The following is a 25,921-nucleotide window of genomic DNA, read 5'->3' as shown; positions in this document are numbered from 1 at the left end:
ATGTTGATATTACAGTATGGAAGGACACCATTAATGTGGGCGGCTTGGGAAGGACGCCTGGAGGTGGTGACTTACCTGGTCACTCACGGCAGTCAGTTAGAGGCCACATCCAACTCGGTAATGATAGATATAATCACCTTACTCTGACCAAACATCACTTTATACAGAATCTACACAAAATCATGTTGTTAATCAGACAGGTTTAATGGACAACAATTATTTGTTAGAATTATATAAAGTGGGGTCTCATTTTATTCGTAACACAGAACTGAATCAGATAGTAAAGGTTTTATTTTGTTTCTAAACAAAAAATTATTTTGTTAACATCTGATTTTAATGAGAAGTTGATGAGAAAAAGTTGTAACATCTTTAGTTAGATAATGTTAATTCTACAGATCTAATGTAAAACATCTTTTAAAAATAACAAATACTTGACAGAATTATATAAAGTGGGGTCTTATTTTTCTTGTCTCTTCGTACTGAATCAGAAAATATAACTCGTTTTAATGTTTCTTGAAATTATTTTTTTTTAAACTTTTGATCATTTTACGTAATCATTGTTAATCAGACAGATTTAATGGACAACAAATATTTGATAGAATTATATAAAGTGGGGTCTCATTTTAATTGTCTTGTCCAGCTGAGTCCATTGATATAAATATTGTTTATGTTTCTAGAAAAAAGTTTTTATTTTATCCTGACAGTTCTGATGGAAGTTCTGACATCTCACAATAAAACATGTTGTTTATTTGTTGTTTATGTAGAATATAAATAAAAGTGTGACTGGTCATTTTATTCACTTTTGACCACTGATTCATGTGATATATATTTTGTTTATATTTATTACACAACATTGTCCAGTTTATGACACAAGTTTTGATGTCTGTTATATGTTGATATTACAGGGAGGATGGACACCATTATTGTTGGCGGCTCTGGTAAGACACATGGAGGTGGTGACTTACCTGGTCACTCACGGCAGTCAGTTAGAGGCTACAACCTCGGTAATGATAGATATAATCATCTTACTCTGACTAAACATCACTTTATACAGACTCCACACAAAATCATGTTGTTAATCAGACAAGTTTAATGGACAACAAATATTTGTTAGAATTACATAAAGTGGGACTTCATTTTATTCGTAACACAGAACTGAATCAGATAGTAAAGGTTTTATTTTGTTTCTTGACAAAACAAATATTTTGCAAACATCTGATTTTAATGAGAAGTTAAAGAGAACAAGTTGTGTAAACATCTTTAGTCAGATAATGTTTATTCTACAGATCTAATGTTAAACATCTTTTAAAAATAACAAATATTTGACAGAATTATATAAAGTGGGGTCTTATTTTTCTTGTCTCTTCGCACTGAATCAGAAAATATTACTCGTTTTAATGTTTCTTGAAAAAAAGTTTTTTTTTTCAACTTTGATCATTCTACTGAATCTACATAAAATCATGTTGTTTATTATGCATGTTAGATGGACAACAAATACTTGTTTGACTTATATAAAGTGAATGTTGCTATTATTTGACTTGTTACACTTATATAATTAAGAGTTTACTATTTTTTTACCTGTTTTGTTTCACTGAATCAGAAAATATACATTGAATTTATATAATTTATATATCTTAAACTATTATCTACCATGTAATAGTTTATACACAAATATAATTGGATATTTTCTTTACCGATGTTATATTTCTTACATTTGATAAATTGTTTTGACTCCTCTCATGATTTTGTTGTCACACACCATTAACATGTTTATATTTTTCTATTGTTATAGAGTGGACTCACAGCTTTACATTATGCTGCTCAATATGGAGAGATTGATACAACAAAATGGTTTGTAGATCAAGGATGCAGTCCTTGGATGAAAACAAAAGAGGTAACATTCAGTTTTATTCTTATTAGATAGATAGATATTTTATTCTCTAAAAACTAAATACAAGTCAACAGAGAAAGTACAAATATAATATAAGTACAAATACCATAGTTGAGGATCAACAGCTGCAGATAAAATATAATAAAGTACAACTTTTAAGTTTATGATGAAATACCTGTATAATAAACAGGTTAAACTAAATATGAAGAAATCAGTCTGTGCGTAACTTTTACATGGAGGGACAAACCTTTTTGTTATTACACTTAATGAATGAACACAGTTTTCTTAAGGAGGCTCATGGGTATAAGATTTTCAGAAAAAAAATTAATAATTTTTCATTACAAATTTCATTTATTACCGTAAGTAGTAATTACTTTATCATTATGGTACAAGAATCATTCCAAAAAATCAATTCTTGTTGGCCTCAGGTGACTTTCAAAATGTAGATATCATGGAAAAAGCTCCAAATTATCTTCCTTTGGTGCAAAAATGCCATTTTTAATCGGATTTTTGTGACAAAAATGTCGGTTATTGATTTGGGGATGTACGGCGGGCGGGAGGGCGGTAATCAAATGTTGTCCGTGCATTAACTCATGAACCGTTCAACCAAAGCTTTTAAAATTTTAATATGTTGTTACTGACAACTAAATGAAGGTCAAGTTCAATAATGACGATTTTGACTTTTACCGTTCAGGAGTTATGGTTCTTGAAAGATTGAAAAATGGAGTTTCAAGTCATGTCCGTGCATTTTCGCATGAACTGTTCTTCCAAAGCTTCCCAAATTTTAATATGTTGTTACTGATGACAAAATGGAAGTCAAGTTCAATTATGACAATTTTGACTTTTACCGTTCAGGACTTCAAAGATTGAAAAATGGTGTTTCCAGTCGTGTCCGTGCATTTTCTCATGAACCATTCCACCAACGCTTTTGAAATTGTTATATGTTGTTACTGATGACAAAATAGAGGTCAAGTTCAATTATGACGATTTTGACTTTTACCGTTCCGGAGTTATGGTTCTTGAAAGATTGAAAAATGGTGTTTCCAGTCGTGTCTGTGCATTTTCTCATGAACCATTCAACCAAAGCTTTTGAAATTTTTATATCTTGTTTATACTGATGACAAAATATAGGTCAAGTTCAATAATGACGATTTTGACTTTTACCGTTCAGGAGTAATGGTTCTTGTGATATTGCCAGGACACAAATAAATGTTAATAAATCCGGTTTGCTGTCGTTGTGACAGCCTCTTGTTTGGCATTAAAATAGAAATATCTTAAATTTATTCATTGGTGACCTATATTTTTAGCTCACCTGTCCCGAAGGGACAAGTGAGCTTATGCCATCACTTGGCGTCCGTCGTCGTTTGTCGTAGTCTTTTGTCGTCTGTAGTCGTAAACTATTTCAAGAATCTTCTCCTCTGAAACTACTGGGCCAAATACTTTCAAACTGTATCTATTTAAAAAAAGTGTCAAATGACCCCATCTACCAACCAAGATGATTGACATCAGTAAATACAGTAACAGGTGAGCGACACAGGCTCTTGAGAGCCTCTAGTTTATTTCGATATTACAACTATTTCCCCTATTAGGTCAACAGAAAAAAGGACATTAACTAAAATGTATATTTCTTTCGAAGGCAGATTGTGAGCGTAAATGAATGGTGACCCCATTTTTTTTAAATTAAAAAAATGATTTAGACCCGCAAGCCCCCTTAAAACTGATTATTTTTTGTCCAGCCTGCGACTTTAATCTCAGAAAGCTCGGCATAGGCATCGTGATCAAGCAGTGGCGGAGGCGTTAGCTTACTTCTTAAAAGCTTTATATTTTAGAAGGAGGAAGACCTTGATGCTTAATACTTTGTATATGGATGCCTCATGTTACAAAGTTTCCGCCAGTCACATGTCCAATGTCCTTGACCTCAGTTTCATGGTTCAGTGACTACTTGAAAAAAAAATGTTTGTAATGTTAAATTATCTTTTATAAGAAAAATTAGAACTATATTTGGTATGTGCGTACCTTGCAAGGTCCTCATGCCCGTCAGACAGTTTTCACTTGACCTCAACCTACCAACACACCTAACACCAATCCTACATTACTGACACAACTACCATCTCATCATACTCTACCAACACACCCTACACCAATCCTACACTACTGATACAACAACCATCTCATCATACATCACCAACACACTTAACACCAATCCTACATTACTGACACAACTACCATCTCATTATACTCTACCTAAACACCTAACACCAATCCTACACTACTGATACAACTACCATCTCATCATACTCCGCCAACACACCTAACACCAATCCTACATTACTGACACAACTACCATCTCATTATACTTCATCAACACACCTAACACCTATCCTACACTACTGACACAACTACCATCTCATCATATTTCACAAACACACCTAACACCAATCCCACACTACTGACACAACAACCATCTCATCATACTCCACCAACACACCTAACACCAATCCTACACTACTGACACAACTACCATCTCATGATACTCTACCAACACACCCTACACCAATCCTACACTACTGATACAACTACCATCTCATCATACTCCGCCAACACACCTAACACCAATCCTACATTACTGACACAACTACCATCTCATTATACTTCATCAACACACCTAACACCTATCCTACACTACTGACACAACTACCATCTCATCATATTTCACAAACACACCTAACACCAATCCCACACTACTGACACAACAACCATCTCATCATACTCCACCAACACACCTAACACCAATCCTACACTACTGACACAACTACCATCTCATGATACTCTACCAACACACCTAACACCAATCCTACATTACTGACACAACTACCATCTCATCATACTCTACCAACACACCCTACACCAATCCTACACTACTGATACAACTACCATCTCATCATACTCCGCCAACACACCTAACACCAATCCTACATTACTGACACAACTACCATCTCATTATACTTCATCAACACACCTAACACCTATCCTACACTACTGACACAACTACCATCTCATCATATTTCACAAACACACCTAACACCAATCCCACACTACTGACACAACAACCATCTCATCATACTCCACCAACACACCTAACACCAATCCTACACTACTGACACAACTACCATCTCATGATACTCTACCAACACACCTAACACCAATCCCACACTACTGACAAAACAACCATCTCATCAAACTCCACCAACACACCTAACACCAATCCCACACTACTGACACAACAACCATCTCATGATACTCTACCAACACACCCTACATCAATCATATACTACTAATACAACTACCATCTCATCATACTTCACCAACACCCCTAACACCATTCCTACGTTACTGATACAACTACCATCTCATCATACTCCATCAACACAACTAACACCAATCCTACACTACTGACACAACAACCATCTCATGATACTCTACCAACACACCTAACACCAATCCTACATAACTGACACAACTACCATCTCATCATACTCCACCAACACACCTAACACCAATCCTACATTACTGACACAACTACCATCTCATTATACTCCACCAACACACCTAACACCAATCCTACATTACTGACACAACTACCATCTCATTATACTCCACCATCACACCTAACACCAATCCTACATTACTGACACAACTACCATCTCATCATACTCATGATACTCTACCAACACACCTAACACCAATCCCACACTACTGACACAACAACCATCTCATCATACTCCACCAACACACCTAACACCAATCCTACACTACTGACACAACTACCATCTCATGATACTCTACCAACACACCTAACACCAATCCCACACTACTGACACAACAACCATCTCATCAAACTCCACCAACACACCTAACACCAATCCCACACTACTGACACAACAACCATCTCATGATACTCTACCAACACACCCTACATCAATCATATACTACTAATACAACTACCATCTCATCATACTTCACCAACACACCTAACACCATTCCTACATTACTGATACAACTACCATCTCATCATACTCCACCAACACAACTAACACCAATCCTACACTACTGACACAACAACCATCTCATGATACTCTACCAACACACCTAACACCAATCCTACATAACTGACACAACTACCATCTCATCATACTCCACCAACACACCTAACACCAATCCTACATTACTGACACAACTACCATCTCATTATACTCCACCAACACACCTAACACCAATCCTACATTACTGACACAACTACCATCTCATTATACTCCACCATCACACCTAACACCAATCCTACATTACTGACACAACTACCATCTCATCATACTCATGATACTCTACCAACTCACCTAAAACCAATCCTACATTACTGACACAACTACCGTCTCAGCATACACTGGCAACACACCTTACACTAAACCTACACTACTGACACAACTACCATCTCATCACACTCCACCAACACACCTAACACCAATCCTACACTACTGACACAACTACCATATCATCATACTTCACCAACACACCTAGCACCAATCCTACACTACTGACACAACTACCATCTCATCATACATCACCAACACACCTAACACCAATCCTACATTAATGACACTACAACCATTTAATCAAACTCTACCAACACATCTAACACCAATCCTACATTACTGACACAACTACCATCTCATCATACACTGCCAACACACCTTACCATAATCCTACACTACTGACACAACTACCATCTCATCATACTCTACCAACACATCTAACACCAATCCTACATTACTGACACTACAACCATCTCATCATACTCTACCAACACACCCTACACCAATCCTACACTACTGACACAACTACCATCTCATCATACTCCACCAACACACCTAACACCAATTCTACACTACTGACACAACAACCATCTCATGATGCTCTACCAACACACCTAACACCAATCCTACATTACTGACACAACTACCATCTCATCATACTCCACCAACACACCTAACACCAATCCTACACTACTGACACAACTACCATCTTATCATACTCCACCAACACACCTAACACCAATCCTAAACTACTGACACAACAACCATCTCATGATGCTCTACCAACACACCTAACACCAATCCTACACTACTGATACAACTACCATATCATCATACTCCGATAACACACCTAACACCAATCCTACACTACTGACACAACTACCATCTCATCATACTCCTCCAACACACCTAACACCAATCCTACAATACTGACACAACTACCATCTCATCATACTCCGCCAACACACCTAACAACAATCCTACATTACTGACACCACTACCATCTCATGAAACTCCACCAACACAACTAACACCAATCCTACACTACTGACACAACAACCATCTCATGATACTCTACCAACACACCCTACATCAATCATATACTACTGACACAATTATCATCTCATCATGCACCACCAACACACCTAACACAAATCCTACATTATTGACACAACTAACATCTCATCATACTCATGATACTCTACCAACTCACCTAACACCAACCCTACATTACTGACACAACTCACATCTCATCATTCTCTGCCAACACACCTTACACTACTGACACAACTACCATCTCATCACACTCCACCAACACACCTGACACCAATCTTACACTACTGACACAACTACCATCTCATCATACTCCACCAACACACTTTACAACAATCCTACACTACTGACACAACTACCATCTAATCACACATCACCAACACACCTAACACCAATCCTACATTACTGACACTACAACCATCTCATCATACTATACCAACACATCTAACATCAATCCTACATTACTGACACAACAACAACAACCATCTCATCATACTCTGCAAACACATCTAACATCAATCCTACATTACTGACACTTCAACCATCTCATCATACTCTACCAACACACCCTACACCAATCCTACACTACTGATACAACTGCCATCTCATTATACTCCACCAACACACCTAACACCAATCCTACACTACTGACACAACAACCATCTCATGATTCTCTACCAACACGCCCTACATCAATCATATACTACTAACACAACTACCATTTCATCATACTCCACCAACACACCTAACACCAATGCTACATTACTGACACAACTACCATCTCATCATACTCCACCAAAAAACCTAACACAAATCCTACATTACTGACAGAACTACCATCTCATCATACTCTACCAACTCAACTTACACAAATCCTACATTACTGACACAACTACCATCTCATCATACTCTGCCAATTCACCTTACACTAATCCTACACTACTGACACAACTACCATCTCATCATACTCCACCAATACACCTAACACTAATTCGACATTACTGACACAACTACCATCTCATCATACTCCACCAACACACCTAACACCAATCCTACACTACTGACCAAATTACCATCTCATCATACATCACCAACTCACCTAACACCAACCCTACATTACTGACACTACAACCATATCATCATACTCTACCAACACACCCTACACCAATCCTACACTACTGACACAACTACCATCTCATCATACTTCACCAACACACCTAACACCAATCCTACACTACTGACACAACTACCATCTCATCATACATCACCAACACACTTAACACAAATCCTACATTACTGACACTACAGCCATCTCATCATACTATACCAACACACCCTACACCAATCCTACACTACTGACACAACTACCATCTCATCATACTCCACCAACACACCTAACACCAATCCTACATTACTGACACTACAACCATCTCATCATACTCTACCAACACACCCTACACCAATCCTACACTACTGACAAAACTACCATCTCATCATACTCCACCAACACACCTAACACCAATCCTACATTACTCACACAACTACCATGTCATTATACTCCACCAACACACCTAACACCAATCCTACACTACTGACACAACAACCATATCATGATACTCTACCAACATACCCTACATCAATCATATACTAATAACACAACTACCATTTCATCATACTCCACCAACACAGCTTACACCAATGCTACATTACTGACAGAACTACCATCTCATCATACTCTACCAACTCAACTTACACCAATCCTACATTACTGACACAACTACCATCTCATCATACTCCACCAATACACCTAACACCAATTCGACATTACTGACACAACTACAATCTCATCATACTCCACCAACACACCTAACATCAATCCTACACTACTGAGACAACTACCATCTCATCATACATCACCAACACACTTAACACCAATCCTACATTACTGACACAACTGCCATCTCATCATACTCCATCAAAACACCTAACACCAATCCTACATTACTGACACAACTACCATGTCATTATACTCCACCAACACACCTAACACCAATCCTACACTACTGACACAACAACCATATCATGATACTCTACCAACATACCCTACATCAATCATATACTAATAACACAACTACCATTTCATCATACTCCACCAACACAGCTAACACCAATGCTACATTACTGACACAACTACCATCTCATCATACTCCACCAAAAAACCTAACACAAATCCTACATTACTGACACAACTACCATCTCATCATACTCTACCAACTCAACTTACACCAATCCTACATTACTGACACAACTACCATCTCATCATACTCTGCCAATTCACCTTACACTAATCCTACACTACTGACACAACTACAATCTCATCATACTCCACCAACACACCTAACACCAATCCGACATTACTGACACAACTACCATCTCATCATACTCCACCAATACACCTAACACCAATTCGACATTACTGACACAACTACCATCTCATCATACTTCACCAACACACCTAACACCAATCCTACACTACTGACCAAACTACCATCTCATCATACATCACCAACACACCTAACACCAATCCTTCATTACTGACACTACAACCACATCATTATACTCTACTAACACACCCTACACCAATCCTACACTACTGACACAACTACCATCTCATCATACTTCACCAACACACCTAACACCAATCCTACACTACTGACCAAACTACCATCTCATCATACATCACCAACACACCTAACACCAATCCTTCATTACTGACACTACAACCACATCATTATACTCTACTAACACACCCTACACCAATCCTACACTACTGACACAACTACCATCTCATCATACTTCACCAACACACCTAACACCAATCCTACACTACTGACACAACTACCATCTCATCATACATCACCAACACACTTAACACCAATCCTACATTACTGACACTACAGCCATCTCATCATACTCTACCAACACAGCCTACACCAATCCTACACTACTGACAGAGCTACCATCTAATCATACTCCACCAACACACCTAACACCAATCCTACATTACTGACACTACAACCATCTCATCATACTCTACAAACACACCCTACAGGAATCATACACTACTGACACAACTACCATCTCATCATACATCACCAACACACTTAACACCTATCCTACATTACTGACACTACAACCATCTCATCATACTCCACCAACACACCTAACACCAATCCTACACTACTGACACAACTATCATCTCATCATACTCTACCAACTCACCTAACACCAATCCTACATTACTGACACAACTACCATTTCATCATACTCCACCAACACACCTAACACCAATTCTGCATTACTGACACAACTACCATTTCATCATACTCTGCCAACACACCCTACACCAATCCTACACTACTGACACAACTGCCATCTCATCACACTCCACCAACACACCTATCACTAATCCTACACTACTGACACAACTACCATCTCATCATATTCCACCAACACACCTAACACCAATTATACACTACTGACACAACTACCATCTCATCATACATCACCAACATACCTAACACCAATCCTACATTACTGAACCTACAACCATCTCATCATACTCTACCAACACACCCTACACCAATCCTACACTACTGACACAACTACCATATCATCATACATCACCAACGCACCTAACACCAATCCTACATTACTGACACTACAACCATCTCATCATACTCTACCAACACACCCTACACCAATCCTACATTACTGACACAACTACCATCTCATCATACTTCACCAACACACCTAACACCAATCATACACTACTGACACAACTACCATCTCATCATACATCACCAACACACTAAACACCAATCCTACATTACTGACACAACTACCATCTCATCATACTCTGCCAATTCACCTTACACTAATCCTACACTACTGACACAACTACAATCTCATCATACTCCACCAACACACCTAACACCAATCCTTCATTACTGACACTACAACCATATCATTATACTCTACTAACACACCCTACACCAATCCTACACTACTGACACAACTACCATCTCATCATACTTCACCAACACACCTAACACCAATCCTACACTACTGACACAACTACCATCTCATCATACATCACCAACACACTTAACACCAATCCTACATTACTGACACAACTGCCATGTCATCATACTCATGATACTCTACCAACTCACCTAACACCAATCCTACATTACTGACACAACTACCATTTCATCATACTCCACCAACACACCTAACACCAATCTTACACTACTGACACAACTACCATTTCATCATATTCCACCAACACACCTAACACCAATTCTGCATTACTGACACAACTACTATTTCATCATACTCTGCCAACACACCCTACACCAATCCTACACTACTGACAGAGCTACCATCTAATCATACTCCACCAACACACCTAACACCAATCCTACATTACTGACACTACAACCATCTCATCATACTCTACAAACACACCCTACAGGAATCATACACTACTGACACAACTACCATCTCATCATACATCACCAACACACTTAACACCTATCCTACATTACTGACACTACAACCATCTCATCATACTCCACCAACACACCTAACACCAATCCTACACTACTGACACAACTATCATCTCATCATACTCTACCAACTCACCTAACACCAATCCTACATTACTGACACAACTGCCATGTCATCATACTCATGATACTCTACCAACTCACCTAACACCAATCCTACATTACTGACACAACTACCATTTCATCATACTCCACCAACACACCTAACACCAATCTTACACTACTGACACAACTACCATTTCATCATATTCCGCCAACACACCTAACACCAATTCTGCATTACTGACACAACTACCATTTCATCATACTCTGCCAACACACCCTACACCAATCCTACACTACTGACACAACTGCCATCTCATCACACTCCACCAACACACTTAACACTAATCCTACACTACTGACACAACTACCATCTCATCATATTCCACCAACACACCTAACACCAATTATACACTACTGACACAACTACCATCTCATCATACATCACCAACATACCTAACACCAATCCTACATTACTGAACCTACAACCATCTCATCATACTCTACCAACACACCTAACACCAATCCTACATTACTGACACTACAACCATCTCATCATACTCTACCAACACACCCTACACCAATCCTACACTACTGACACAACTACCATATCATCATACATCACCAACGCACCTAACACCAATCCTACATTACTGACACTACAACCATCTCATCATACTCTACCAACACACCCTACACCAATCCTACATTACTGACACAACTACCATCTCATCATACTTCACCAACACACCTAACACCAATCCTACACTACTGACACAACTACCATCTCATCATACATCACCAACACACTAAACACCAATCCTACATTACTGACACTACAACCATCTCATCATACTCTACCAACACACCTAACACCAATCCTACATTACTGACACTACAACCATCTCATCATACTCTACCAACACACCCTACACCAATCCTACACTTCTGACACAACTACCATCTCATCATACATCACCAACACACTAAACACCAATCCTACATTACTGACACTACAACCAGCTCATCATACTCTACAGTACTTGCAGCCTTAGGTGTTACTGTTTGACGTGAACTTGACTGATCGGTGAATGATCGGTGACGGATGTTTGACTGATCGATGACTGATCGGTGATCGGTGACCCAAAGGATCCGTCAGATAAGTCAAATAACCTATGTGAGAGTTGCCGTGACAACGGTCATCGATCGATCAGTAAATTTAATTTATGCACGGATCGGACGGATACGTATATATTTCAAATTCTTATGTAAACCGAACTCAACATTGTTTACGATCCATGAACGCGAACCTCGACGAAGACACCATAATTTACGCGTTAATTTGGTTGCAATAAAAAATATGAAAATAGTATAACAGTTATATTAGATTCTTAATTAAAGCGTTAAATTGTTTGTGTTGATTAATAGTTCTATATTAAAAATTGTAAACATTAGAAACATATATAATACATAATAGTATTATATGTCTCAGTTAACATGAACTTCTACCTACGAAAATGCCCATAATCCGCCTTTGGAGTTTGGGACTTTTTATAGTTTAGAAAAGGTCGTTTTTCATAAAATTAAAAGAATTAAAAGAAAGGCATATTTAAATTTTATGCGCATTGTTCAAAATTACCAAAAAATTCTCTTTTATTTAAAAAATGACACTGTTTTCTTTGAAATCAGTTATTTCAAACAACTGGAGATAAATAATTTCATTAGAATTGAGATAATAAGAATTAAAATACTTAAACTTTTTTTTGTGGAATAAGAATGCATGCAGTGATTGATTTTTTTTGGTACACATTATTAACCGTCATATCATTTCAGTACTTTTTGTACATCAAGATTGGCTGTTCTTCATAAAATATGCCTACTTTAAGGAAAAAGATATTAATTTTTTGTATCTGTTGCCTAAAATGCAAATATTTCTTATTTATTCTAAAAATTATTGACTGCATTTGTTTTTTGTACTTTTTAAAGTTTAAAATTGTTGTTTTTTTATGAAATTAAAGGAGTGTCATAGAAATCATACGTAAATTTTATTTCCATTGTTTAAAATAACTAAAATCAGTATTCTTTTTATTAAAAATGATGCTTTTATATTTAAAATTAAATATTTTTACAATTTTGAGACAAGTCTTCTTATTAGAAATTATACACTTTAATTTTTGTTGAAAAAGAATGCAGTTGTTGATTTATTTTGATACAAATTATTAACCGTCATATGATTTCAGTACTTTTTGTACAACAAGATTGGCTGTTCTTCATAAAATATGCCAACTTTAAGGAAAAAGATATTAAATTTTTGTATGCGTTGCCTAAAATGTAAATATTTCTTCATTTTACTAAAAATTATTGACCGCCATTGGATTTTTGTACTTTTTACAGAGGATGACCTTGAGGTCACTCCGATGTATTGTTATCGCTTAAATTTCCGTCATTCATAAATTCTAGTCAAATTAGTTTTGGGTTTTCAACACCAGTGAAAAAAAGTGCATTTTCATACCTGCGATTTCTGTTCTCCGGTTGTACGATATTTCAACAAAATATGGAATCATTTCAGTTGTTGATTTAGTGGTGAAAATTTGACTGAATTATATCTTAATAAATACGATTTTATATGTTTAATTGTTTTTTTTAGAAAGAGGTCAGGTGCTCTTGTTCATTCATAAAATTATCGTTCATTCATAAATTTATCGTAAAATAAAAATCACTACACAGGTTATACGTGTAGTGTAAATGACCACCTGTAATCTAAAAATAGCGGTCTCACTAATAACGACAAGAAGAACTTTTAGCGACAAGAAGCGTCAAGAACGGACAAGAACAATAAATTAAGCGACAAGAAGACTATTTAGCGACATGGAAACTTCTCGTACCGCATGAGGATGACACATATCAAATGAACAATTATGTGTGGGACTTAGTTTTAAGAAAAGATGTCAAAGTAACACTATGAAAATATTTTTAGTAAGCTGAAATATATTTTTTTTTACATGTTTATGTCTTGTAAGTTATTTTATTTCTGTCCCCTTTTTCAACATTAGCGTCTCGAAAGATGAAATGTTTTAACTGAACTAAATTAATTATGAAAATTGTTAAAATTAAATAAATAAAAGTAATTATTGCCCAGTTACAAACACTACCCGGGGATAATCCATAATTACCCCCAACTTTAGCCTGGTAAACTTGTTGTCTCCTTGTGAAATATAAAACATATTAAAAATGATTTACTGCTTCAGTCTTTTATTGATATAAAGTCAAAACCTTCTTGCTTTTCACTAGACAACCATGTCCTGTCAGGTTTAATTCTTATATATGTAGATGAAAAATAAAAGTGTCCCAACACATTATCATGGCAGCAATTGCTTTTACAGCCTTTAAGGCTTTGATTTTTTTACAGAAGAGTGTCCACCATGCACTTGCACTGCACTATAATAATAGTAGAATAGAATTATCATATTTAAGGAATGACTGTAATATTTTTTCTGTCTATTTGAAATAACATAAAAAATTTGGTGCACACTGAATAACGCGCGTAGCGGGTTATTTAACAGTGTGCACCACATTTTTTATGTTATTTCGAATAGACAGAAAAAATATTACAGTCATTCCTTAAATATGATAATTCTATTCTACTATTAGCGCGTTATTCAGTGTGCACCAAATTTTTTATGCTATTTCAAATAGACAGAAAAAATAGTACAGTCATTTCTTATAATTTAATTCTAAATTCCATTTTAAACCGTAGAAATCCATGAAAAAACGTTGATGACGTCACGGTCACATGTCTAAATTATGTCTATGGGCTCATAACAAAATAACGTCAGCCAATCAGAAGACGCGTTACATCCAAAATTAAATTATATACAAATAGATGAAAATGATATTTATCGGTCGTCCAACTGTCTATATCAATCTGCTCAGCTCTTTTAAAATAAAACTCCATATCACGGCTTTGTGACGTCAAATACGTTGACCTGGCCTAAATAACTTTGACCCGGACATATCAGCGACGTCATAATGTTTGAACCGACGTTGATAAGTTTGACCCGAACTTATCAAATCAACTTCCGGTTGCTGGTGAAACTAAGACAATACTTCCAAAAGACGCAAATGCAGCCCGATAAATCGATTATCAGGTTATCGGCATATTAATATTGTAAAATATCAGCTGCTCGACATAATATGAAGGCTTTTTGATCTCGTTCGCTGCGCTTACTCGACAAAAAGCTTAATATTATGTTTTCTGTGACATGTGCTTTTGACCATCCACAAGAACCTGCGGTCATCCGATGTTCAGTACTTCAGTACTTTGATTATAGATTAGAATAGTTTTGTTTTCATGAAATCAAAAGAGTGTCAGAGAAACCATACTAAAATGTTATTCGTGTTGTTTAAAACAACCAAAATTAGTCTTCTTTATATTAAAAATGAAGCTATTTTATTTGTAATTAGTCATTTTTACCATCTTGAGACAAGTCATCTAATCAGAATTGAGATATACTGAGAATTTAAATACTTAAACTTTTATTTTTGTTGAATAAGAATGCAGTTGTTGATTTATTTTGATGCAAATTATTAACCTTCATATGATTTCAGTACTTTTTGTACATCAAGATTGGCTGTTCTTCATAAAATATGCCTACTTTAAGGAAAAAGATATTAAATTTTTGTATGCGTTGCCTAAAATGCAAATATTTCTTCATTTTACTAAAAATTATTGACCGCCATTGGATTTTTGTACTTTTTATAGATTAGAATAGTTTTTTTTTCATGAAATCAAAAGGGTGTCAGAGAAACCATACTAAAATGTTATTCGTGTTGTTTAAAACAACCAAAATTAGTCTTCTTTATATTAAAAATGAAGCTATTTTATTTGTAATTAGTCATTTTTACCATCTTGAGACAAGTCATCTAATCAGAATTGAGATATACTGAGAATTTAAATACTTAAACTTTTATTTTTGTTGAATAAGAATGCAGTTGTTGATAAATTTTGATGCAAATTATTAACCATCATATGATTTCAGTACTTTTGGTACATCAAGATTGGCTGTTCTTCATATAATATGCTTACTTTAAGTAAAAAGATATTAAATTTTTGTACGCGTTGCCTAAAATGCAAATATTTCTCCACTTTACTAAAAATTATTGACCGCCATTGGATTTTTGTATTTTTTAGAGTTTAGAATAGTTTTTTTTCATGAAATTAAAAGAGTGTCAGAGAAATCATACTAAAATGTTATTCGCATTGTTTAAAATAACCAAAATAAGTCTTCTTTTTATTAAAAATGAAGCTATTTTATTCAAAATCAGTTACTTTTACCATTTTCAGACAAGTCTTCTGATCAGAATTGAGATATAATGAGAATTAAAATACTTAAACTTTTATTTTTATTGAATAAGAATGCAGTTGTTGATTAATTTTGATACAAATTATTAACTGTCATATGATTTCAGTACTTTTTGTACATCAAGATTGGATGTTTTTCATAAAATGTGCCTACTTTAAGGAAAAAGATACAAAATTTTTGTATGTGTTCTCTGAAATGCAAATATTTCTTCATTTTACTAAAAATTATTGACCGCCATTGGATTTTTGTTCTTTTTAAAGTTTAGAATAGGTTTTTTTCATGAAATTAAGAGTGTCAGATAAATCTTACTTAAATTTTATTCGCGTTATTTAAAATTTTATAGGCTTCGATTGTGACAGGCATATAAAAAGTCCTTGATTATGATTAAGTTTTTTTTAAGGATTTTATCATGATAAGGATACAAAAATTTTGAATAAAGACTACATCTTTCAATAACTGATCCTTTCATTTTGCTTTTCCCCGAGTATGTTTGAAAAATAATAAAATCAAAATCGCGATGTAGACACCGTTTTAAAACCCGCCGGGTTTGAAGATACATTACCTAAATAAAACAAAAAGACCATTCTTTAATAATAATATATTTGTGTTAGGTTTTATCTGTACATTTCTTTTCAATAAAACTTTGCTAAATTATTATTATTAAAGCAAAATGTATCATCATGATCATTGAACGTTCGATTTTCACTAGTCGCCATTTTAATTAAACAAAACGAAACTAAGATTCCGTAATTTGTATTATTTTATCATGTGACGTATTACAGGTCAATCCGTCATCAAGGTCGATCGGTTCTATCCGTCCGATCAGTCCGATCAGTCAATAACTTTTACTATAAGTCTGACGGATTGCTGACGTGAGTTTGACGCGAACTTGACTGATCGGTGACTGATCGATGACCGTTGATTGATGGCTGAAATAGTAACGCCTAAGGTTGCAAGTACTGTACCAACACACCCTACACCAATCCCACACTACTGACACAACTACCATCTCATCATACTCGTCCAACACAGCTAACACCAATTATACACTATTGACACAACAACCATCTCATCAAATTCTACCAACACACCCTACACCAATCCTACATTACTGACACAACTACCATCTCATCATACTCCACCAACACACCTAACACCAATCCTACATTACTGACACAACTACCATCTCATCATACTCCACCAACACACCTAACACCAATCCTACACTACTGACACAACTACCATCTCATCATACTCCACCAACACACCTAACACCAATCTTACACTACTGACACAACCATCTCATCAAACTCTACCAACACACCCTACACCAATCCTACATTACTGACACAACTACCATCTCATCATACTCCACCAACACACCTAACACCAATCCTACATTACTGACACAACTACCATCTCATCATACTCCACCAACACACCTAACACCAATCCTACAATACTGACACAACTACCATCTCATCATACGCCACCAACACACCTAACACCAATCCTACACTACTGACACAACTACCATCTCATCATACGCCACAACACACCTAACACCAATCCTACATTACTGACTCAACTACCATCTCATCATACTCCACTTACACACCTAAAACCAATCCTACATTACTGACACAACTACCATCTCATCATACTTCACCAACACACCTAACACTAATCCTTCATTACTGACACAACAACCATCTTATCATACTCCACCAACACACCTAACACTAATCTTACACTACTGACAACACAACCATCTCATCATACTCCACCAACACACCTAACACCAATCCTACACTACTGACACAACTACCATCTCATCATACTCTATCAACATACCCTACACCAATCCTACACTACTGATACAACTACCATCTCATCATACTCCACCAATACACCTAACACCAATCCTACATTACTGGCACAACTACCATCTCATCATACTTCACCAACACACCTTACACCAATCCTACATTATTGACACAACTACCATATCATCATACTCCACCAACACACCTAACACCAATCCTACATTACTGACACAACTACCATCTCATCATACTCCACCAACACACCTAACACCAATGCTACATTACTGACACATCTACCATCTCATCATACTCCACCAACACACCTAACACCAATTCTACATTACTGACACAACTACCATCTCATCATACTCCACCAACACACCTAACACCAATCCTACATTACTGACACAACTGCCATGTCATCATACTCCACCAACACACCTAACACGAATCCTAAACTACTTACAAAACTACCATCTAATCATACTCCAGCAACACATCTTACTTCCATCTAATCACATTCCACTAATGTACCTCACACCAGTCATACACTATTTAACAAAACTACCATCTAATCATACTCCAACAACACACTTTACTACCATCTAATCACATGTCACCAACAGATCTTACACCAATCATACACTGTTTACAAAACTACCATCTAATCACATTCTACCAATACACCTTACACCAATTATACACTATTAACAAAACTACCATTCAATCACATTCCACCAACACACCCTACACCAATCATACACTTTCATCAAAACTACCATCTAAGCATACTCCGGCAACACATCTTACACTAATCATACACTACTAACAAAACTACCATTTAATTATACTCCAGCAACACATCTTACACCAATCATACACTATTAACAAAACTACCATTTGATTATACTCCAGCAACACATATAACTACCATCTTATCACATTCCACCCACATACCCTACACCAATCATTCAATAATGTTATTAACAGCAAAATCTCAAATATTATTCATTGATCTCTTTATAATGACACTTCATATGTGTTGTTGGTTTAGGTTCACTGGTTTTTATTTCAGGTATATATAAATAAGACAACATTCTGCAATGCATAGGTAAAATTAATGCAACAGTTATCTATTATTTACTGTTTTACAGTTTTTGAAATAAAAGATATATATGTGTATAATTAATGAAAGATTATTTGATTGTATTTCAGGGTAAGACTCCTTATGATCTGGTAAAAATAGAAAGCTATGATAACGAAGAGAGAAAAAGGAAGAAGGAAGAAGTGATGGACTTCCTTATGGTAAATAGTCATGTCTTACTTTAAAAGATATTCACAGATTATGAGAGACAAAACAGACTTGGTACAAAGAAATTACAATAAAACAGTTGCCTGTAGTTTTCAATGGCATTGTAGTATTTGTTGTCAGTTAACAATGTAAGTTGACAATTCCAAGCTTGTTGCCTAATATACATTATTGCACAAAAGCAAGAAATTGTCAATTATACAGTATTGCACAGAAGTAAGAAATATTCAATTGCACAGTATTGCGCAATTGCAATAAATATATATTCAATTGCACAGTATTGTGCAAAAGAAGATACTTTGTATAAATTGCTTATTTCTTGACCAATTTCAATGGGGTTTTATTTTTGAATTCTTGGGGTTCTTTAATATGCTGAATCTAACCGTGTATTAAGTTTTTGGATTTTGGTCCTGTTTTCAAATTGGTCTACATTAAGGTCTTAAGGGTCCAAAATAAAACTTTGTTTGATTTCAACAAAAATTGAATATATGGGGTTCTTTGATATGCTGAATCTAAGCATGTATTTCGATTTTTGATTTATGAGCCCCGTTATCAACTGTGTCATTGTCTGAAAAGTTACCGTTGTTTGAGTACTGACTCTAAATGAAGAATTAATGTCTTTTTCTTGGTTATTTTCCACACTCAATGGCTCAGATTGATCAGGTCAATTGTCTTTAGTTTGCCAGTAATCGGGAAAACTGCTTTCAATACCGTCTATCCTGTAATTGTGCAGAAACGTGAACGACATCGTTCAGTTTGAGACTTTTTCTCAGCTTATTACCTATATATGACATATTATAGCATGCAGGGTTTCCGCTGGCGATAAAAATTCGTCATTTGTGAACGAATTTGGCAAAAGAAATATATAGAACGATTTATTTTCCTCCATCTTGTTTATTTACTTTTTTCGAGTTTCTTGGACTTTATCCGACCAGACAATACTCGGAATTTACCTTGACCTCATTAAGATTTGGACAGACAATGAATAATCTAAAGGACTAATCAATAAAGGTGTTGATTGAATTGTTTGACAAAATGATATGATTAAATGGCTTCCCCTAAATGTCACATACAGAATGTTAGTTTAGATAGTTTAGAAAAGAAAGCTGTTGTTTTGACGAAAAATTTTCAAAAGCTAGAAAAATCTTCGATTGAAAACTTTAAATATCCTTTGACTTTAATATAGGTAATTGATTAGGGAGACTTCTTTGAAATTGTTTGAGTGACACGTGTGGTTCAAGCATAGTTTTACGTCTCAACGTTTCATTTTACATTGGACAAGATAACTATCGTTATGTAGAAATATATCCAAAAGATTGGGAACAACCCTCGAATGAGAGTAGATGATGGTAAATCCAGATAAGCACTTCGGACGCTCAAAATTAAGTAATTTCCATTTATATTTGTTTTTTGTGACTTTTTGTGACTTGTGTCTTTCTTTTTGTGTGCTTCATTTCGAACTGAAGCGTCAGATATTTTTTAAACTGATGTTCACGATATGTTATTGTGTTGTCTTGTTGCACCATTGTCTCTTAGAGGGACTTAGCACTTGAAAACCTGTTTAACCGCTACATTCTGTATGTGCATGTTCTAATTCGAGGCATGTCTTTCAGATGTTGTTTTTCGTTGATGCCTGACATATTTGTTTTTCGTTTATGTCTGACATATTTGTTTTTTCGATTCTTTGCTCGAAATTAAACAGTTGATTTTCTTGTCTGAATGGCTTTATATTTTACCATGGACACACCAAGTTTATGAATTTTGATTATTCGACCCCAAAAATAAGAAATGTTTTGGTCGTATGTTGGTATCACCTTGGCGTCGTCGTCGTCGTCCGATTACTTTTTGTTTTCGCACTCTAACTTTAGAAAAAAGTTAATAAAAATTTGTGAAATTTAAACACAAGGTTTATTACCGCAAAAGAAAGGTTGGAATTGATTTTTGGGAGTTTTGGTCCCAACATTTTAGGAATTAAGGGCCAAAAAGGTCCCAAATAAGCATTTTCTTGGTTTACGCACTATAACTTTAGTTTAAGAAGAAATAAATTCATGACATTTTGACACAAGGTTTATGACCACAAAAGGAAGGTTGGGATATATTTTGGGAGTTTTGGGTCCAACAGATTAGGAATCAGGGGCCCAAAGGGTCCAAAATTAAACATTGTTTGATTTCATCAAAAATTGAATAATTAAGGTCCAAAGGGTCCAAAATTAAATGTAGTTTGATTTCAACAAATATTGAATCCTTGGGGTTCTTTGATATGCTGAATCTAAAAATGTACTTATATTTTTTATTATTGGCCCAGTTTTCAAGTTTGTCCAAATTGGGATCCAAAATTAAACTTTGTTTGATTTCTTCAAAAGTTGAATAATTTCTTTGATATGCCAAATCTCACTGTGTATGTAGATTCTTAATTTTTGGTCCCGTTTTCAAATTGGTCTACATTTAAGTCGAAAGGGTCCGAAATGAAACTAAGTTTGATTTTAACAAAAATTGAATTCTTGGGCTTCTTTGATATGCTGAATCTAAACATATACTTATATTTTTGATTATGGGTCCAGTTTTCAAGTTGGTCCAAATCATGATCCAAAATTATTATATTGAGTATTGCGCAAAAGCAAGAATTTTTAATTGCACAGTATTCAGCAATAGCAAGAAATCTTCAATTGCACAGTATTGTGCAATAGCCAGAAATCTTCAATTGCACAGTATTGCGCAAAAGCAGGAAATGTCTAATTGCACGATATTGTGCAATAGCAAAACATGCATTTTCAATTGGAGTTATCCTTCTTTGTCCAGAATAGTAGTTGAATCAACTTAAATCATTGTTTTATACAATATACTATGTATATTCACTTTTACTACCAACTGATAAATAAAAACAATCTTTACCATTCGGTGATAACAAGCACTTTTTTTACATTTTGATATTTTATGATGTATCTAAATGAGTAGTTATTGTTGCATGCTCCATTAGAAATTTGAATAGATATCAGTTTTGGAATAAGGAAAAGGAGGATGTGAAAAAAATGGGAGGGGGTCAATTTTACTCATTTCAGATTTCATAAATAAAAAGAAAATTTCTTCAAACATTTTTTTGAGAGGATTAATATTCAACAGCATAGTTAATTGCTCAAAGGCAAAACAAACAAAAAATAAGTTCATTAGACCACATTCATTCTGTGTCAGAAACCTATGCTGTGTCAACTATTTAATCACAATCAAAATTTAGAGCTGAATTCAGCTTGAATATTGTTCCATACTTGCTCCAAAAGTTCAGGTTCAACCTCTGCGGTCGTATAAAGCTGCGCCCTGCAGAGCATCTGGTTATATAATATCAGATTGTTTATTCTTTTGTAGACTGTAATGTTACAGACTCCAGAAGGTAAGTCCAGTTATGATCTGCGAGTATTCTTTATCGTGTTTTTTTATGCCCCCGCCGTTGCGGAGGGGGCATTAAGGTTTACCCTTGTCCATCTGCACGTACGTAAGTACGTCCCAAAATTGGTTTCCGTTCTCTAACTTAAGTTTGCCTCAACCAAATGTTATGAAACTTGTACACAATGCGTATTACCACAAAACACAGATAATGTTTGAATTTTGGTGGCGTCACTTTTACCGTTCTAAAGTTATGCCTCTTAACGAATGGGAAAATAGCTGAAATATTCGGTTTTTTATGACCAAATTTTTTTTTGCCAGTCGTATATTGGTATGACGTTGGCGTCATCATCATCCAAAGACACATTGGTTTTCGCACAATTACTTAAGTTTAAGCGAATAGATCTCTATGAAATTTTACCATAAGGTTCAATACCTTAAAAGAGAAATTGGGATTGATTTTGGGGGTTATGATACCAACAGTTCGGGAATTATGGGCCAAAAATAAGCAATTTTCTAGTTTCCAGACAATAACTTGTGTTCAAGTGTGTGGATCTCTCTGAAAATTGAGGATTGATTTTGCGGTTAATTGCCTGAAAATTTGAGGAATTTGGGACCAAAAAGGGGCACAAAACAAGCATTTCTAGTTTCAGGACAAAAACTTGTGTGTAAGTGTATGGATCTTTCTGAAATTGTACTAAAAGGTTCCATATCACAAAGGGAACGCTGGGTTTGAGTTTGGGATAATTTCCCTAAATGTTTAGGAATTTGGGGACAAAAAAGACAAAAAAAAACAAGCATTTTTCTAGTTTTCTGACAATAACTTGTGTTCAAGTGTATGGATCTCTCTGAAATTGTACTGCAAGGTACACCATACTACAAAGAGAAGGCTGGGATTGAGTTTGGGGGTGATGAATCATAAGAGGGTTCAACAAATTTTTTTGGGGGGGGGTATTTTTTCTCCTTTTTTTTCTTTAAAATTTGCCATAATGATTTTAAGTTGGTTATTTCTGATTAATATTTAGATTTCATAAAAAAATGAATTCTTTGGATTCTTTGATATGCTGAATCTAACCATGTGGTAAGATTTTGGATATTGGACCATAATAGGTAAATGAAAATTTTCTTAGACCACATTCATTCTGTGTAAGAAACCTTTGCTGTGTCAAATATTTAATCACAATCAAAATTCAGAGCTGTATCAAGCTTCAATGTTGTGTCCATAATTGCCCCAACTGTTCAGGGTTCGACCGCATTGGTCGTATAAAGCTGCACCTCACCAGAGCATTTTATTGTTCTCTAACTTTAGTTTGCCTCAATCAAATGGTATGAAACTTATATACACAATGCTAATTACCACAAAACACAGATCAAGCTTGAATTTTGGTGGCGTCACTTTTACCGTTCTAGAGGTATGCCCCTTTACAAATGGAAAAATTGCTGAATTTTTCGTTTATCTTCGGTAACTTCTGTGTGCCTCAATTAAATGTTATGAAACGTATACACAATGCTCATTACCGCAAAACTCAGATCAAGTACAAAGTTGGGAAGCCTCAATTTTACAGTTCTTGAGTCATGTCCCTTTATATTGTTATGTCCAAGCGGGGCATCATCTGTGTCCCATGGATACATTTCCATTTATGCCACTTCACAAATTATTCTTGTCTATCATACCATTTGAACTTGTCACATGCTTCTTTGAACAGTTACCACTCGTTCATGCTGACTTATAAATAGATCTAGTAAAGCTAATCATTTTGCTATTGAAAGTTCTTTTAAAATCTATTATAGTTTATGTAGTAATAACACTGTCTGTAGCATCACCACCGGATAAAAGTACCCTGATTTAAAGAGAGAGACAGCCAATAAAGGATCATAATCGGCCCTAAGTAGTAGCTACCTTATTAGGAATCAGTATGACAAAATTGTACTTGTCAGCAAAAAGTAGAATATAATAAAAATAAGAAGAATGTGACCTTAGCTGACTTCACACTGTTTTCAACTGCTTTTGGGGTACCTTTTTAAAAGAACTTTCAATAGCAAAATGATTAGCTTCAC

General features: G+C 35.4%; 1 protein-coding gene across 1 annotated transcript; it reads left to right on the top strand.

Annotated features, from left to right (window-relative positions):
• LOC134718324 (fibronectin type 3 and ankyrin repeat domains 1 protein-like) lies at positions 1-25,713 on the top strand. The gene is made up of 6 exons (XM_063580819.1): positions 1-117; positions 906-1,004; positions 1,793-1,894; positions 20,392-20,481; positions 23,846-23,870; positions 25,655-25,713. The coding sequence occupies exons 1-6, from the start codon at positions 1-3 to the stop codon at positions 25,711-25,713; spliced, it is 492 nt and encodes a 163-aa protein (XP_063436889.1).
• The last annotated feature ends 208 nt before the right edge of the window (positions 25,714-25,921 follow it).

Source organism: Mytilus trossulus, chromosome 5, assembly GCF_036588685.1.
Source record: "Mytilus trossulus isolate FHL-02 chromosome 5, PNRI_Mtr1.1.1.hap1, whole genome shotgun sequence".
Lineage (NCBI taxonomy): Eukaryota > Metazoa > Mollusca > Bivalvia > Mytilida > Mytilidae > Mytilus > Mytilus trossulus.
Note: the sequence above shows the minus strand (reverse complement) of the source record. Positions and strands in the feature narration are given on the sequence as shown.

What these genes read in the sequence shown, in the direction of transcription:
- LOC134718324 (XM_063580819.1), top strand. Translation starts at nt 1, where the DNA reads ATGTTGATATTACAGTATGGAAGGACACCATTAATGTGGGCGGCTTGG. An exon ending in TAGAGGCCACATCCAACTCG is followed by an intron (nt 118 to 905) that starts GTAATGATAGAT and finishes TTGATATTACAG; the next exon opens with GGAGGATGGACACCATTATT. An exon ending in AATGTTACAGACTCCAGAAG is followed by an intron (nt 23,871 to 25,654) that starts GTAAGTCCAGTT and finishes AATCTATTATAG; the next exon opens with TTTATGTAGTAATAACACTG.